Source organism: Eublepharis macularius, chromosome 2, assembly GCF_028583425.1.
Source record: "Eublepharis macularius isolate TG4126 chromosome 2, MPM_Emac_v1.0, whole genome shotgun sequence".
In the NCBI taxonomy this organism is placed as follows: domain Eukaryota; kingdom Metazoa; phylum Chordata; class Lepidosauria; order Squamata; family Eublepharidae; genus Eublepharis; species Eublepharis macularius.
In genome coordinates, this window is record NC_072791.1 from 83,256,815 (window position 1) to 83,272,007 (window position 15,193).

At 46.5% G+C, this 15,193-nt stretch overlaps 1 protein-coding gene across 1 annotated transcript in view; it reads right to left on the minus strand.

The window, feature by feature from the left end:
* The window catches only part of CD82 (CD82 molecule), an 89,846-nt gene that overhangs the window by 2,269 nt on the left and 72,384 nt on the right, over nt 1-15,193 (minus strand). The window contains exons 6-8 of the mRNA XM_054971302.1: nt 12,168-12,275; nt 1,399-1,590; nt 735-818 (exon numbers count right to left, since the gene is read on the minus strand). Of these exons, the coding sequence (XP_054827277.1) occupies nt 735-818; nt 1,399-1,590; nt 12,168-12,275 (384 nt within the window). The remainder of the gene's footprint in view (nt 1-734; nt 819-1,398; nt 1,591-12,167; nt 12,276-15,193) is intronic.

The following is a 15,193-nucleotide window of genomic DNA, read 5'->3' on the forward strand; positions in this document are numbered from 1 at the left end:
ACCTCCCTCCTTTTTTCCCAGCTGCCCAAATCCTAGATTGTAAATGATTCAGAGCAGATTGTGCCTTTTGCTTATATTACTCTATAAAACAAACAACTTGCATACTGACAGCACTACATAGACGTTTCAGCAGCCGAGAGTACCAAAGAAGGAGAGCTGCTCTCTCTAAACATTGAGTTCAACTGCTGTCTCTGAAACTGATTCATGATGACATTCACTAGTGTTCTTCTTCAGTATCTTGATTTGCAATTTCCCCTTTATTTGCTATTAATGGAAACACCAATGTAGCAGAGCATTGCATTGCCATGAAACCCCTTTAGAATATTAGGCCACAACAAATCAGGCATGACCAGGTTCTTAACTACTTTATCAGACTACTTTTATCCAATTACAGTTTCCAGCTGAGGGCAGACAGAAATTATCTATACTTCTTAGGTACAACATTTCAGCCAGTGTTTTGAACCAAGCAAGCAATTCAGAAAGTGTTGCTAGGGGGATAGGGAGACCTCAAACTATGCAGCTATATTCCAGCTGTCTCAGGAGCTTGGGTGCACCTACCTAGGCCACTTTTCAGGGGACCGGGGTATATCCACTCTCACATCACCTAGTTCCTGTACAAATATGAAATGACCTTGTGGCCAGGATGAGCATTGTGACATCACCTCATTCCACAATTTGACTACGTGAAGCAGGGACACTCATTACTCTATAGGAATGGGAGGGAAAGTGCTTACCTCAATGACAGCAACTCCTGCACAAACTCCAAGAATGACGCCAAGGTTCTCTTGCACCCATGCCTCCACACCTTCCATACACCCCTGAAGCAGAATGAGCAAGATCATGAATGTAAGACTCTCCAGAGGCAGAAACAGAATTAGAATTCAAACCCTCCACTATTAACAAGCAGTAGATATTCAGGCAAATTGTGACCAAGCACTGAACTACATAAATCACAGATTCTACTGCTTTTTTTCACCTTGAAGTTCTATGCCAAGAAAAATTTACACTAACACAACATTCAGCTAGACTAAATGGTCCATTTGCTTCAGTATTGTTTTAAAGAATGGACACACTGACACCTCTGGGAAACTCTGAAATAGGAGATGATGGCAATGGCCATTCCCGTCCCCAGAATCTGGTACACAGAGGCCGAGTGCTTCTAAATTTGGAGGTTCTATTTGGCTACTACCCAGTGATATCTGCAATGAGAGAGTGTGTGTCATATCACACAAATTTGATTAGTTGCATAGTAGTGAGGTTCCTCATTATTAACCCTGGCAAGTGTCCAAATAAAATAAAAACATGCAAAAAGAACAGGTCATGACAAAGAGAAGTCTGGGAACGGCTCTGCTGGGGCTCTGAACATGCACAAAATAATGAACTGAGAAATACACACACCTGCTTGTTAACTGGCCAATCAGCAAATGTTGCATTGGGGTTGGAAGCAATGTCCAAACTGCAGAAGCCTTCCTCAAGCAAAGAGCCTTTCGTGCCATTTTTGCAAGAACAAGGATAGGAAGTCTGATTTTTGTCCAAGAGGATGATGTTTTGCGTCCAGTTTTCTGGCCCAGTCCAGCCGCAGCAAGAAAGCTAAATGTAAAGAGAAATAATCAATATATATCTAATTCTCAACATTGCCAAACCTGTGGACCCTTAAATCCAGCAACTGGAACCATGAATACACAAGACAGATATTTCTACAAAACTGAGAAATTCCCAGGTTTACAGAAAGGTGGAGCATAAATAAAGGGACAGATAAAAAATTGGCTGGTTCGTGGATAAGAAAGAGAAAAGGAAGTAGGGAAAAATGAGGACGTGGGAGTTGCCAAGAAGGCAAGAGGAAGCCTGGAACGGCAGTGGCATAAACAATATAGGCCTAATTTGTTCTGGAGCTGTTTCACTTCAGCCTGTGAGTAGAGGCTCAAGTGGTTCACTGTATATTGTTTAAAAACCCACATCAAACACTTTTGTATCTCAGCCCTCTCCCAGACATAGTTTATTTTATTCAGGGACATTTCATTTTGCAGTATGGAGGAACATGACAATCCAGTTTTGCCATTTCATGGAGAACTAAGCCACACAAGTAGAGGAATCACAGAGGAAAACTTTAAAATATTAAGTGGGATTCCGGGCTTTCTGCAGAGTTTTTGTGTTAACCATGTTGCAGAATTCCCCTTTCCCCCCACAATTGCAAGACTGTTTTCCTTTAAGGCACCAATGCTGCTACTTAAATTTTTTAAAAATCAGGAAAAAAACTGGATTGGTTGCTGTTCAACCAATCAAGATGCAGAGGAACAAATAGGAGGGTGAAAGGCAGGGCCAGGGCCAGCCCTCACACAGAAGAAAGCATTCTGCGCTTCAAAAAAGCTTGGATTGAGTTTGCTGGAAAAAAAACATGGGGGTATGTGCAAACGGAGAAAAGCTGCAGAAAAGCGAGGTAAAGGTTCTGCAGCCTTTTCCCATACAGAATGTAAAAAAGCCTTGGAAGCAGTTTGAAGACTGAATTGGGGTATTTTGACTGGGCATGCAGAACTCTGGAGAGAAATCAATGCAATATGGGGCCAGAACCGATGAAAAAACCCCATGCAGAAAAGAACATAATGGAGGCTCCAGATGAAAGTTTGGTAATACAATGTTTACAGTGTAAGCAAGCATACTTTGGCCATTTCCACATGCTGTTAAAGCGACGGGCTACTTACTGAATGCTGGTGTTTTTTTTCACAGATTCCAGACACCTCCGATTTCAAAGCAGAAGCAGGCAGTTTGGCTTTCGTTTGTTCAGCATCCTTTATCCAGCACAGGAAAAAGTGGGAAATCCCATTCTCACAAAAGACGCCGAACGAAAGTGAAACTACCTGCTTCCACTTTGAAATCAGAGGCATCTGGAATCTGAAAAAAAAAATGCCGGCATTCTGTAAGTAGCTCATCGCTTTAACAGCATGTAGAAACAGCCATGGTCAGGCCGCACCTGGAGTACTTTGTGCAGTTCTGGAGGCCTCACTTCAAAAAGGATGTGGACAAAATTGAGAGGGTGCAGAAGAGAGCAACGAGAATGATCAGAGGTCTGGAGACTGAGCCCTATGAGGAAAGGCTGAGGGCCTTGGGAATGTTTAGTTTGGAGAAAAGGCTATAGGGGACATGATTGCTCTCTTTAAATATTAGAAAGGCTGTCATTTGGAGGATGGCAAGAAGCTGTTCCAGTTGGCAGCAGAGGATAGGAATCAAAGCAATGTGCTTAAATTACATGCAGAAAGGTACCTGCTGAATATTAGGACAAACTTTTTCACTGTCAGAGTAGTTCAAAGGTGGAATCAGCTGCCTAGGGAGGTGGTGAGCTCCCCTTCACTGGCAGTATCCAAGAAGAGGCTGGATGAATATTGGTCAGGGATGCTTTAGGCTCATCCTGCATTGGACAGGGGGTTGGACTAGAAGGTCTGTATGGCCCCTTCCAACTCTGTGATTCTATCCTGGATTTTAAAAATACTAGTAGTTTAAACATTTGGGCAGTAGCAGTAACCAGCTGTTAATAATAGTTCAGCTTCTTCCCTAACTGGCACCTCAAAACCATTTTACATTCTAACAATTACCACAAGTCACTGAAAGATGGAGCTCTTCTGCTATTCTCTCCACTCAGCAACTGGATGGCGGGAGTTCCCCTTTTCATTCATCTATGAAGAAAGGGACAGGCCTACAGCTGAAGAAGCCTCAGTTATTTACCCACAAAAGACTGTACACAGCTAAGTTAGGTAGGAAGCTACATTGGTCTGCAACAGAACAGCAGGATTTGAGCCCAGTGGCACCTTAGAGACCAACAAGTAGTGTTGCCAGCCTCCAGGTGGTGGCTGGAGCTCTCCCGGAATCTTCACGGGGACTGTGAGCTGAACTCAGACAGATTTTCAGCTAACAAGGAGCAGAACCACAAGTGACAAAAGGCACAGATTGGACACTTGTCTGCTTCCCTCAAGTTTTGATGGGAAATGTAGGCAGCTTGGTGGAATGTTGGACAAGTGACAGTTGAAAAGTCCATTGGACAGCAGTCGGAGAGCGAAGCTGCGAGACCAGGATGCCTACATTTCCCATCAAAACTTGAGGGAAGCAGACAAGTGTCCAATCTGTGCCTTTTGTCACTTGTGGTTCTGCTCAAGGACAGCGTAATACCCAAACAGTTGGACCTGTTAAGTCCATGGAAACTTTGCACCTTTCTCTATGCTATTATTTCTTGCTTTTATTAGAATAAATAGGAGGGGTTTAGTTGAGGCTCACATGTTTTGAGTGGGGAATCATTTAACCAGAGATAAAAACTGCTTCAAGTTCAGCTATCCCCTACATTATTTGGCCTTATTTATTCAATGGGACCCTGATCTGGATAGCCCAGGTGAGCCTGATCTCATCAGATCTCAGAAGCTAAGCAGGGTTGGCAGTAATTGACTGGGAGACCTCCAACGAAGACCAGGGCTGCAGAGGCAGGCAATGGCAAACCACCTCTGTTAGTCTCTTGCCATGAAAACCCCACCAGAGGTCACCGTAAGTCAGCTATGATTTGAAGGCACTCTTTACCACCACCACTCAATGGGATGTTTTATCAAACCAAGCAAGTCTTTAAATTTAATAAAATACATTTAGTTCACAGCACAACTTTAAACATTAATGTAAAATATTTTTTCAGTCCCTTCCCACAGATAAATTACCCTATGAAAATGTTTTTATCATTCAGTTCTATAGAATTCCAAGTTTGGTTGGCCAGAGGAGTGACTGAGTTATCTTGACCTTTCAGAAGAACCAACTTTAGCTCTTCATCAGAGCTTTGGCTTGGGTCCAGATGAAGTTTTCTGTTGACACAAATGCTGGTCAAATAGGGTGTCTTCACCTAAGTGGTCGATAAGCAGTTTGATTTGATTTCACCGTTCTTATGTAGCTTCTTTACCACTTGAATACTAACTTGCAGAAGTATGTTTACCACTTAAATTATCTTAGGCACCTTCCACTCCAGAGCAGTATTTCTAAGGGCTCAAAATGACTCTCTCGTTTCCTACTTCCTGCCACATCCTCACGAGCCCCCTGAAATGCTGCTCCTGGGAAGGCTCACAGAAACTGCTCTGAATCCAAGCCAGAGTTTACATTTTATAGTCCTATGACATCTAGCATTAAAGCATGTCAATACTTATTCAAATTAACACACCTCTTACATGTTATTTGTCTTAGATATCACAGACATCACTTGTTTAACCCAAAAATGAATCTTACTATGCCTTAAAGCCCCCTGGATTAAAAGTTTCTTCTTCCCCACAATTTTGTCATCTTCCCTATGCAGCTTGACCCTTAATCCTCTTGATCTATGACACAGTGTTGGCTCAAAAGCTTGCACTTGCTTCAAAATTGTGGTTCTAGAGTTAGAAGAAAGATGCCCCTTCTAAAACCTTTGGGTAACCAAATGCTTTGCTTTAAGCAATCAGAACTTTACAGTACATCCTATGCAGTAACTCTGTTAGCCTCCTGACCTCTCTTTTAGAAAGACCTAAGCTAGGCCAAGACAATGTATAATCTACCCAGGCCTTCAAAAACAGCCCATTTCTGCTGCCTGTCAGAAAAGGGATATCCAATACTTGGCACAATACATGCCTGTTTCAGCTTGGTAGTTCACAAGTTTTGCAGGCCTGTTGTAAGTTAAAGTCTGTCAAGAAAAAAAAAAGAACTTAACGGTCAGGATTTTAGCTTTCCTGCCCCTAAACTGTTACCTAAAACGTTCTATAAAATCAAACAGCTTGAGTGTCACAAGAATTCTAAAAATGTCAAAGCTGAGCAAGCAGAAGATTTTTATTGGTCAGAATCAGCATCTTACATTTTTAAAACTTGGCTTTAAAAGGGTAGTTTTAAAAAAATGAACTGCGATCTTTAACTGTGATTCTAGCAATATTCCAAGGAGTAATGAAATCATATGCCAAGAAGCTTACAGCCTGCAGTGACACACACACAAATACATGACGGCTTCACATGATCTTCTTGATGACTCTGGGACAACATATACAAGCCAGAAATATCCATGGGCACATTACTGAACTCACAGTCTGCTGGGGTTTCCAAGGAGGTGCCATTTGTAAGACTGGTGCTTTCAAGTGAGGAACTCTACACATAGAAGGTGTGATTTCCACAGTTGTAGAGGACAACAAAAAGAGCATACTGTACCAGTTTTGGAAACCACATATTCAGCCTACAATGGTTCATACAAAATTGTGCCTCTAGGCTGCAAGCCAAGCAGGAACCAAACATAGTCCTAAAGCACCTACGTGGGAGTTGCTCATTGTGTGAATTAATCCTCAAAGACATGAAACAGCTACAGTGGAATTCTAGGCAGAGTTACTCCAGTTTAAGCCCACTGCTTTCAATGTACTTACACTGGAGTAACTCTTCTTAAGCTTGCGCTGATAGTTTTTGAAGTTATGAGAGCTGTTACAGGTATTTACACATGCAAACCACCACTAGATATGTGCTACGCATGTGCTCACCAGTGAATGGGAATGATACTAATATGCAAAAAATTACTGCTAGGAAGTTGATGAGTGACTTTTGCTTGTGTTTACTATTTGGTTCTATTAATATCAGGGGCATCGCTCATGGAAAATACATAAACTGTATACTTGACTAGATACATTGCCTCCTGCACCCTTTCTGAAGCCATACAATATGGTAAATTGTGTAAAATGGTCCTGTCTTGTGCTATGTTGTCCTCCCTATTCCCTTACTGCAAATAAGAGGCAGGCACAAACCGAATTACAAACCAACGTTCAGCATGAACTGGATCAAAGTTTGTGGGTGGTTTATGGGACCCCTTTTTTCATGAACCGCCACAACTTTTTAGGCCGGTTCATGAGTTCATTTTCTGTTCATGAAGCCAAACAGCCTGGCACCAATCCATTAATTCCCTAGGCAACGGAGGGGGTGAACGTCTGCAGACCTTCTACAGCCATGGAAACACCAATCTTAACCCACAAAACCTTGATAGGCAGCTCTCCCTGCCAACCAGAGAGCTCCCATTCTTCTCTATGCAAGCAAGGAGCAAGAATTAATTCCCTTGGCAACGGAGGGGATGGGCGTTCTGCAGCCCTGGAAACACCAATCTTAGTCCTCAAAACTTTGAGAGGCAGCTCTGCCTGCCAACCAGAGAGCTATTCTACTCTATGGAGAGCAACGAGTATATAACAACCAGCTCTTAGCCTCATGGTTCCACTTTCCAACAGGCAGAGAGACAGGGAAGGAGGGCTGTTGAGAGGGGGAGGATTTTGGAGCATTTTGGTGGAGTTGCTGGCTTGCTGCTTAAAACGAGACTGATAAACAGTCTCTTTTAATTATCTAGAGCACCTTTCCCAGCTGGGAAGGTGTTTGTGTGGTGGGTGAGGGGCCTTTTTCTCCACCACAGGCCTACTGCTAGGCTCTGGGGCCAAGCTTAGTGGATTCCTCTGCTAAGGTCTCACAGGACTCTTTTTTATTTTGTTTGTTATTAATTCTTATTTTGTGCACCTGTCCCAACTGGGAAGGTGTCTGGGTGATGAGCTAGGACTCTTTCCACCACCTGGTTCTGGGGCCAAGCGTAATGGGTTCCTCGACTAAGGACTCTCAGGACTGTTTTATTTATGTGTGGTGGGTGAGAGGCCTTTCCCCCCACCCCAGTGCCAGGCCTACTGCTAGGCTCTGGGGCCAAGCTTAGTGGGTTCCTCTGCTGAGGGCTCACAGATCCAGAGGAGTTAGCCGTGTTAGTCTGCAGTAGCAAAATCAAAAAGAGTCCAGTAGCACCTTTAAGACTAGCCAATTTTATTGTAGCATAAGCTTTCGAGAATCAAGTTCTCTTCGTCAGATGCATGGTACCATGCATCTGACGAAGAGAACTTGATTCTCGAAAGCTTATGCTACAATAAAATTGGCTAGTCTTAAAGGTGCTACTGGACTCTTTTTGAGGGCTCACAGGACTCTTTTTTATTTCATTTGTTATTAATTCTTATTTTGTGCACTTGTCCCGACTGGGAGGGTGTCTCAGTGGTGGGCTAGGGCTCTTTCCCCCCTGGCTCTGGGGGCAAGCCTATTAGGTTCCTCAACTGAGGACTCACAGGACTCTGTTTTATTTTGTTTATTGATTATTCTTATTTTGTGCACCTGTCCCGAATGGGAAGGTGTTTAGGGGCCTTTTCTCCCACCTCAGTCTCAGGCCTACTGCCAGGCTCTGGAGCCAAGCTTAGTGATTTCCTCGGCTGAGGGCTCTTCTTATTAGGTCCATGAGGGTTAGAGTGAGGGGTAAGGGTGGCTGTGGGGGAAAGTCTCAAGCTCATCCTGCTGGCCCACTGGTGCCCAGCAATAAGAGTCAGAGCCTCATTTTCAAGATCTGCTTGTGGGGATGGAGAAGAAGGCAGAAGAGGTGTCAGCATTGCCAGAGGAAGAGCAGCTGATAAGACTTTTTGAGGAGGAGGGATCTCAGGGTGCATCGGGGGGTCTTGGAGAAACATCCAGCTCCTCCACATCCCTACCTCTTGGGGCTGCCCCTGCCTGCAGTCCACCCCTCACTCCGTCCTCCTGGCCCAGCCATACCCATCCCGATTCCCGTTTTAGGCCCATACTCTGGCAGCTCTTCCTAACACTCCACAATGATCCCTGTGTGGCGCGCTGCAGGCCTGTGATGTTCTGATGCATATGGGCATGGACTCCACACACCTGTCATCCACCACCTTCCGTAGGGATCTGCAGAGGCACCACCTGAGTCTGTTGCCTCCGGAACAAGAAGAACCATTCAGAAGGGGGACAAAGAGGGCTTCTGAGCAGGAAGAAGGGGGAGGGGAATGGGAGTCCACCTCGGAGAAGAAGACTCGCATTCACACCAAGGGTGCTGTGGGTGGGAGTGGAACTCCCAGCCAGGCTCCCCTTCAGGAGGTTGTTCCCTCAGGGTTGGTGGCACTGTCAAGTAACGGAAGCAGGGTGGGGGTTCAGGGGGCTCATCTCCTGTGGTAGTGGTGGTGATTGCCCTGGAGGGACTACCTTTGTCCATTGTGGCAGGTGTGGGCTTTTGGTGGGTGCTGCGTCATGTAGTCCCCTGGTATACTATGCCCTCGCAGCAGACTGTTGGCTGGTGAGTCTTGCCATCCATCTACTGCTCTGTTGTACAGCTGGTCCATAACAAGCTGTCCAGAGCACAAGGTTGAACCGTGCACTTCACAGCAGACCTGTGGAGTATCCATCTGCATGGCTACCTCACTGTCACTGCCCACTGGTGGCAACTGGAGGACCTCCAGACCACCAGGGTAAAATCAGGGCCCTGTGAAGAGGGGACAGCCCTGTTGCTGGGCTCTAGAGTGGTTCTGCTCCAGTGAGGGGGATGGATGAGGACTGCACAGGGAGGAAGACTGCCAATGTGATCAAGGCTGGACTGAGGGAGTGGGCGCCCGTGGGTGATGTCCGGGGCTACATGGTCACACATGCCAGTAAAAACATGGTGACAGCCCTGAATGACACATTCCTTGAGGGCATTGTCTGCCTGGTGTGCAAGCTGCACCAGGTTGTGAGGGATGCTCTTGGGCTGGGTAGGGCCATCAAGGCCAGCTGGGACTAGGGAACGTTGGACACATGTGCCTTGTTGGACAGTTGCCAGAGTCTGGCTGCCCACTTTCCCCTCAGCATTCTTCCTGCCAGCTGCATGAGAGGCAGGGGGAGGAGGGGCATCCCAAGCACCAGTTCTTCGAAGACATGCCCACCCATTGGAACTCCACCTAACTCATAATGGCTCGTCTGTTGGAGCAAAGAAATGTGGTGCAGGATATCATGTCCTCTGTGCCCATTTCGCAGGAAAGAGAGGAGTTCAGCATTAGCTCCATGGACTGGCTAGCCCTCTCCTAAATGGTCTGTGTCCTGAAGCTGTTTCAGGAAACCACCGACCTCCTCTACTCCTACATGGCTAGCCTGGGGCAGGCCAACCCCGTGATCCATGGGCTAGACCAGGCGCTGGCCAAAAAACTGGACTGGGGGAAGCCCTTCTCCCTAGGGTCAGGGACTTGTTGAGGAGGTTGCAGGCAGGTGTGGCCCTCCGCTTCCATCCTCTCTGCCAAGAGGGGGTGTACAGACTGGCCTGTATCTGTGACCCCCATATAAAGGGCAGCATTCCCATGTGCCATGCTGAGCTCTAGCTATGGACGCAGGACCTCCACAGAGAGGTGAGCAGGTTCTAGGCAAAACAATCTGGACAGAAAGAAGAGGGCATGGAAGAGGGATTGGTGGTGGTGGCAGCAGAGGAAGAGGTGGGATCAGCCCCGTGCCCTAGGCTGTGCAAGCCCACCCAATAAGCCTCCCCTATCGGTCCTCGATGGTGATTTGGGAGGTTGGCAGCATCAGGGAGCCCAGGAGTGCCTTTGTGGAGGACTCAGCAGAGGTGATGGTGTGAGAGTACCTTGCTGAGTACCAGCCCCCTGATTCCAATCCCCTGGAGTACTGAGCACGCAAAGCTGTTATCTGGCCAGACTTGTCATCTGAGGCCATGAAGTTCCTCTCCTGTCCCCCACCAGTGTCCACAGCGAGCAGGCATTCTCCCACTTGGGAGACCTGCTCTGTGCCCACCGTTCACGCCTGGACCCAACCCTGGTGAATCAACTCCTTCATAAAGGTCAACCTCCCCCTGCTGGGCTACCCCTCACTGGAACTTGGGGATTGAAGATTCAGGTTCCCTCACGTTGGAAGTTAACCTTGCCCCCCCCCCAACAGCTGTCTGGGGGTATCCTAGCTCCAATCCCACACCAATCTCTGGGCCACTGCCAGGCTCAGGGGCTCCATCCTGGAATTCCTCCATTATGGAATGCAATGCTGTTCCCCCAAAGTCTCCTTCCCCCTAGGATTAACCTCTCCTAATGGATCGCCTCTGTCCTTTCAAGTCCAAGGATATCTTGTCTCTCCAAAGAACATCTTCTCCTTCCCCCCAAGATTTACCTCCTCTCATAGATTGTCTCTGTCCTTCTCTCCTTTGAAAGAATATTCTCCAAACCCCTCCTCCCTCCATATCTGAGGCTTTCCTTGAGCCCTAGCCACTCCACAGGCCAACCTGGAGGGTGTGCCACCCCCAGGCTCTGACCAACCCAGCCAGAAGCCTGACACAAGTCAATTGGCATTTGTGGCTGGCTCCTATTATATCTAATTTTTGTTGGTGGCCACCCTCTCCTCACAAGCCCAGGAGGTGGTCAAGCATTATCCAGGTATCTGCCCCCAGCCCCAGGAGACCATGGCCCCTGGGGGGAGGAAGGGAGGTGGGCACTCAACTGCCTCTCGGGCCTGTGAGGACAGGTGGCAGCCAACAGATCCCACTGTTCCAATAAGGTGGCTGTCCCCCAGGCACAAGGGAGTGCTGCAGGCCACCCCCCCTCAGGAGCCCATGGTCCCCAGGGGAAGAAAGGGAGGCAGTCTGTTTACCACCTACCAGGCCCGCAAGGAGGGGGCAGCCACCATCATAACCCACATCTGAGGGCTGTCATTCCATTCTCAGAGGAAGATTCTCGAACTCTATCCCATAACTTTTTGGTGCTGCCTGCAATGTATTCTAATGGAGCCAATGTAAGTCAATTGGCATGGCTCCCATTATATCTAATGGGACTTTCCTGGGGGGTACTCATTTTGGGAGTCTATAATTGGGAGATCCGAAATCCAGTCTTCACCAAACATGGAGGGTGGCTGGAGGAAAGCCTGCTGAAGATGCTCTGCAAGTTTGGCATCTTTGACTGTGAAGGAGGCCATTCTAGGGCCTGGGGAAGTGATGAACCAGGAACTGAAAGAACTGGTTCATGAACCGGGTCAAGTTCGTAAAAGTTCGTGGTTCAGGGTTCGTGAAATGCGATGAACCACAAATCGCACAGTTCGGAATTTTCCCGGTTCATGCTCACCTCTACTGCTAACCTAATTCTCACCTGCCAGTTTATGTGTCTTGTTTTTGCTGTGGTATTGCCTTTAGCAATCATGAACCTACTTTACCAGTTGTACAACATTTGTCAGTGCACAGGAAGGGAAGGGGTACCACAATTACTAAGCTCCACTTTGACTGTAGTGAATGAAGGCGACCAACCGCGAGGACAAGTCAAGATCTCTGATGGTGTGACACAACAAGACTCCTTTGTGGCATGAATCCTCTCCCTCCTTTCCTGCATGTAACTGACCTGTGACTGGACATAGTCCCATGCATTTTCGATGGTCCTGTTATGTTCATCATTAGGATCATAATCCTGGATGAGTTTATGGACAATTCCAGAGACTTCTGCTTTGAGCTGGAAAAGCAAACACAGGATTATTAATAATAATAATAACAACAACAACAACAACATTCGATTTATACACCGCCCTTCAGGATGACTTAACACCTGCTCAGAGCTGTTTACAAAGTATGTCATTATTATCCCCACAACAAAACACCCACCTGTGAAGTGGGTGGAGCTAAGAGAGCTCCAGAGAGCTGCCTGTGACTAGCCCAAGGTCACCCAGCTGGCTTCTAGTGGAAGAGTGGGGAATCAAACCCGGCTCTCCAGTCTTGCGCTCTTAACCACTACACCAAAGTGTTGATCTCTCAGTGAGGCTTGCCTACTGTATTATAAAATTGCATTTAACTCACTTGAATTCCAGCCTCATGTACCAGTTACCATACTAGCCTATTTTCCTCATCCATAAATTACACCTTAACTTTCCACACACACAGGCATGATATGGGCATAAACATGGTATATACAATCTACACAAAGCAGAACTTTTATTGATAAATAAATGAGAGTTTAGTCACATTTATGCAAAAAGCTGCAGCAATCACACAAGCAAGTTAAGACTGCCAGGCCCTGATGTAACATTCAATTCCTGCTTACCTCACAGCTACAAGTGGGTTACCTCCCTGTGGTTTCCTCCCACACTGCTCTCTGAAATATTTAAATGCAGGACGATGTTGGGGGGAACAATTGTATGGTTCCTTCCTTGATCAGACACTTATCAGATGGGAAGGAATCCCACAAGAGGTGCATCCACAGCTTGGGTATTGCTCTAAAGTACCATCAAAGTCTCCAATCTACTTTGTAGACTTGCTGATAAGAGAGCTTTAGGTCCTACCCGAATCTGCAAGTTGTCCCGCTATTGCAAAAGTGTGTGTTCTTATGCAACTTGGAGAGGGGGGCTTCTATACTGCTTATACAAGTATTCTTGTATACTTGTGTATATGGGATGCTTGTTTACAAATGAAAACAGAATTGGACACTATGTAGGCTTTCTAAAAAAAAAGATTACATACTTTAAGCTTAAGACTATGAATGTGGAGTATTAGGGAATTTCCCTTATGGGCATCCCAAACTGTTTGACATTTCTGGCTGAGGTAAGCACAAAGTTCCATATTTCACATTAGGCAAGACCTACTGCTTGGTGGCAACAATCTACTACCACAGGTATAAGTAGGGTTGCCAGCTCCAAGTTGGAAAATTCCGGGAGATCTGGGGGGTGAAACCTGGAGAAACCTGGAGAGAGTGGAGTTTGGGGAGGGAAAGGACCTTGGCATGGCATAATTCCATAAAGTCCACCCCCCAAAGTAGCCATTTTCTCCAGGTGAACTGATCTCTGTGGCCTGGAGACCAGTTGTAATTCCGGGAGAACTCCAGCCACTACCTGGAGGCTGGCAACCCTAGGTATAAGGTTATCCAGGGGACATTCTCATATAGGCCAGATATGCAGAGAAACATTAGGCCAATACTAACATTAGTTTTTCACTCCAAAACTAATGTGCAGACCAGGTGGTAAGAGACAAAGACTTTCTTAGGCAAAACAACTGGGTTATTGTGTGTATGTGTGAGTTTGGGGGGCAGGGGTACCCTAGGTTGTACGCTGCACCTCAGCTAGTAAGCAGATTTTCTTCAATGTAGCATATGAATAGGTTTTGGTATTAACCTATAAAGCCCTATGCGGATTGGGACCTGTGTACCTTCGGGATCGCCTCTCCCCGTATGTGCTCCAGAGGATGCTTTAATCCAGTGAAAAACAACTATTAATGGTCCCTGGCCCCAAGAAGGCCTGCCTAGCATCGACCAGAGCCAGGGCCGTTTCAGTCCTGGCTCCAATCTGGTGGAACACTTTGTCTAATGAGACCAGGGTCCGGCAGGATCTATTATCATTCTGCCGGGCCTGTAAGACGGAGCTGTTCCACCAGGCGTATGGTTGATGCTGGGTCTGGCCCCTGCCAGCCGAACAGGATAGAATGGAGCCCTCTCTATCAGAACATCCACCTCCAAAGAAACTTTTAAAAGCGTAATTATCTTTAGTGACGGCGGAAATGGTTTAACTGAATTTTACTGCTGCTCTGTATTTTAAAATATTTATATTGTATTTATTGTGTTTTAACTGTAAATTTTAATGTGTATGAATGTAATCTGCTCTGAGCCTGCCAATGTGGGGAAGGCGGAATAGATATCAAAACAAACAAATAAATAAAAATAATGCCTGAGCTCATTCAATGGGAAGTGGCCTAATAACTGCTTCCAGTCATACAGCCACCCTGCCTTGTACTCCTTGTGCTTCCCTTCCAGTTCTTCAAAAAAAAAAAACCTTGAGCAGCCAAGTGCAAGAACCCAGTGGACTAGAAAGCCAGGCAGGGGATACAGCTGGCAGTCAAAGCTCCTGCAATGGGCTTTCAACTAGGTCAAGTTCCACAGCAAGCAACTGTGATCAGTCTGTCGTGATGCCAAGTTCTAGCATATGGCAATCCTGCTCAGCTCCACTAAAGCTTGGCAGAGAAGCTCAGACACACAAACCCAGAAAAGCTGTGGTGCAGAAGCTGTACGCAGACCCACCTTTGAGTAAAGCTGCTTTGAAGCAGACTTCGTTATCTGCTTCAGCATTTCTTCTGCACTTGCATGAGGGGAAAATCATGCACGCTTGCCCAGCCCTCCCTTCTTCCCACCTCAGTTGATGTCTAACCCCTTGTTACTTTATTGTTCAGTCTTCCCCCACCCCCCACCCCCTCACAAGGAGGAGGGGAGTGATGAGAAGCAAAGCCACTTGACCTGGTTCCTGTGGCTAATGAAATTGGTTGAGGCTGCCTTTGTCATAAGCTGCAGGGAGCCTACAGGCCTTTCTGTCTCCTCTGTGTTCTGTATAGCTGAGTAAAAGAAAGATGTTTTTGCATACTAGACTTGAGCATGGCAAACGAAGCTGCTGCTTT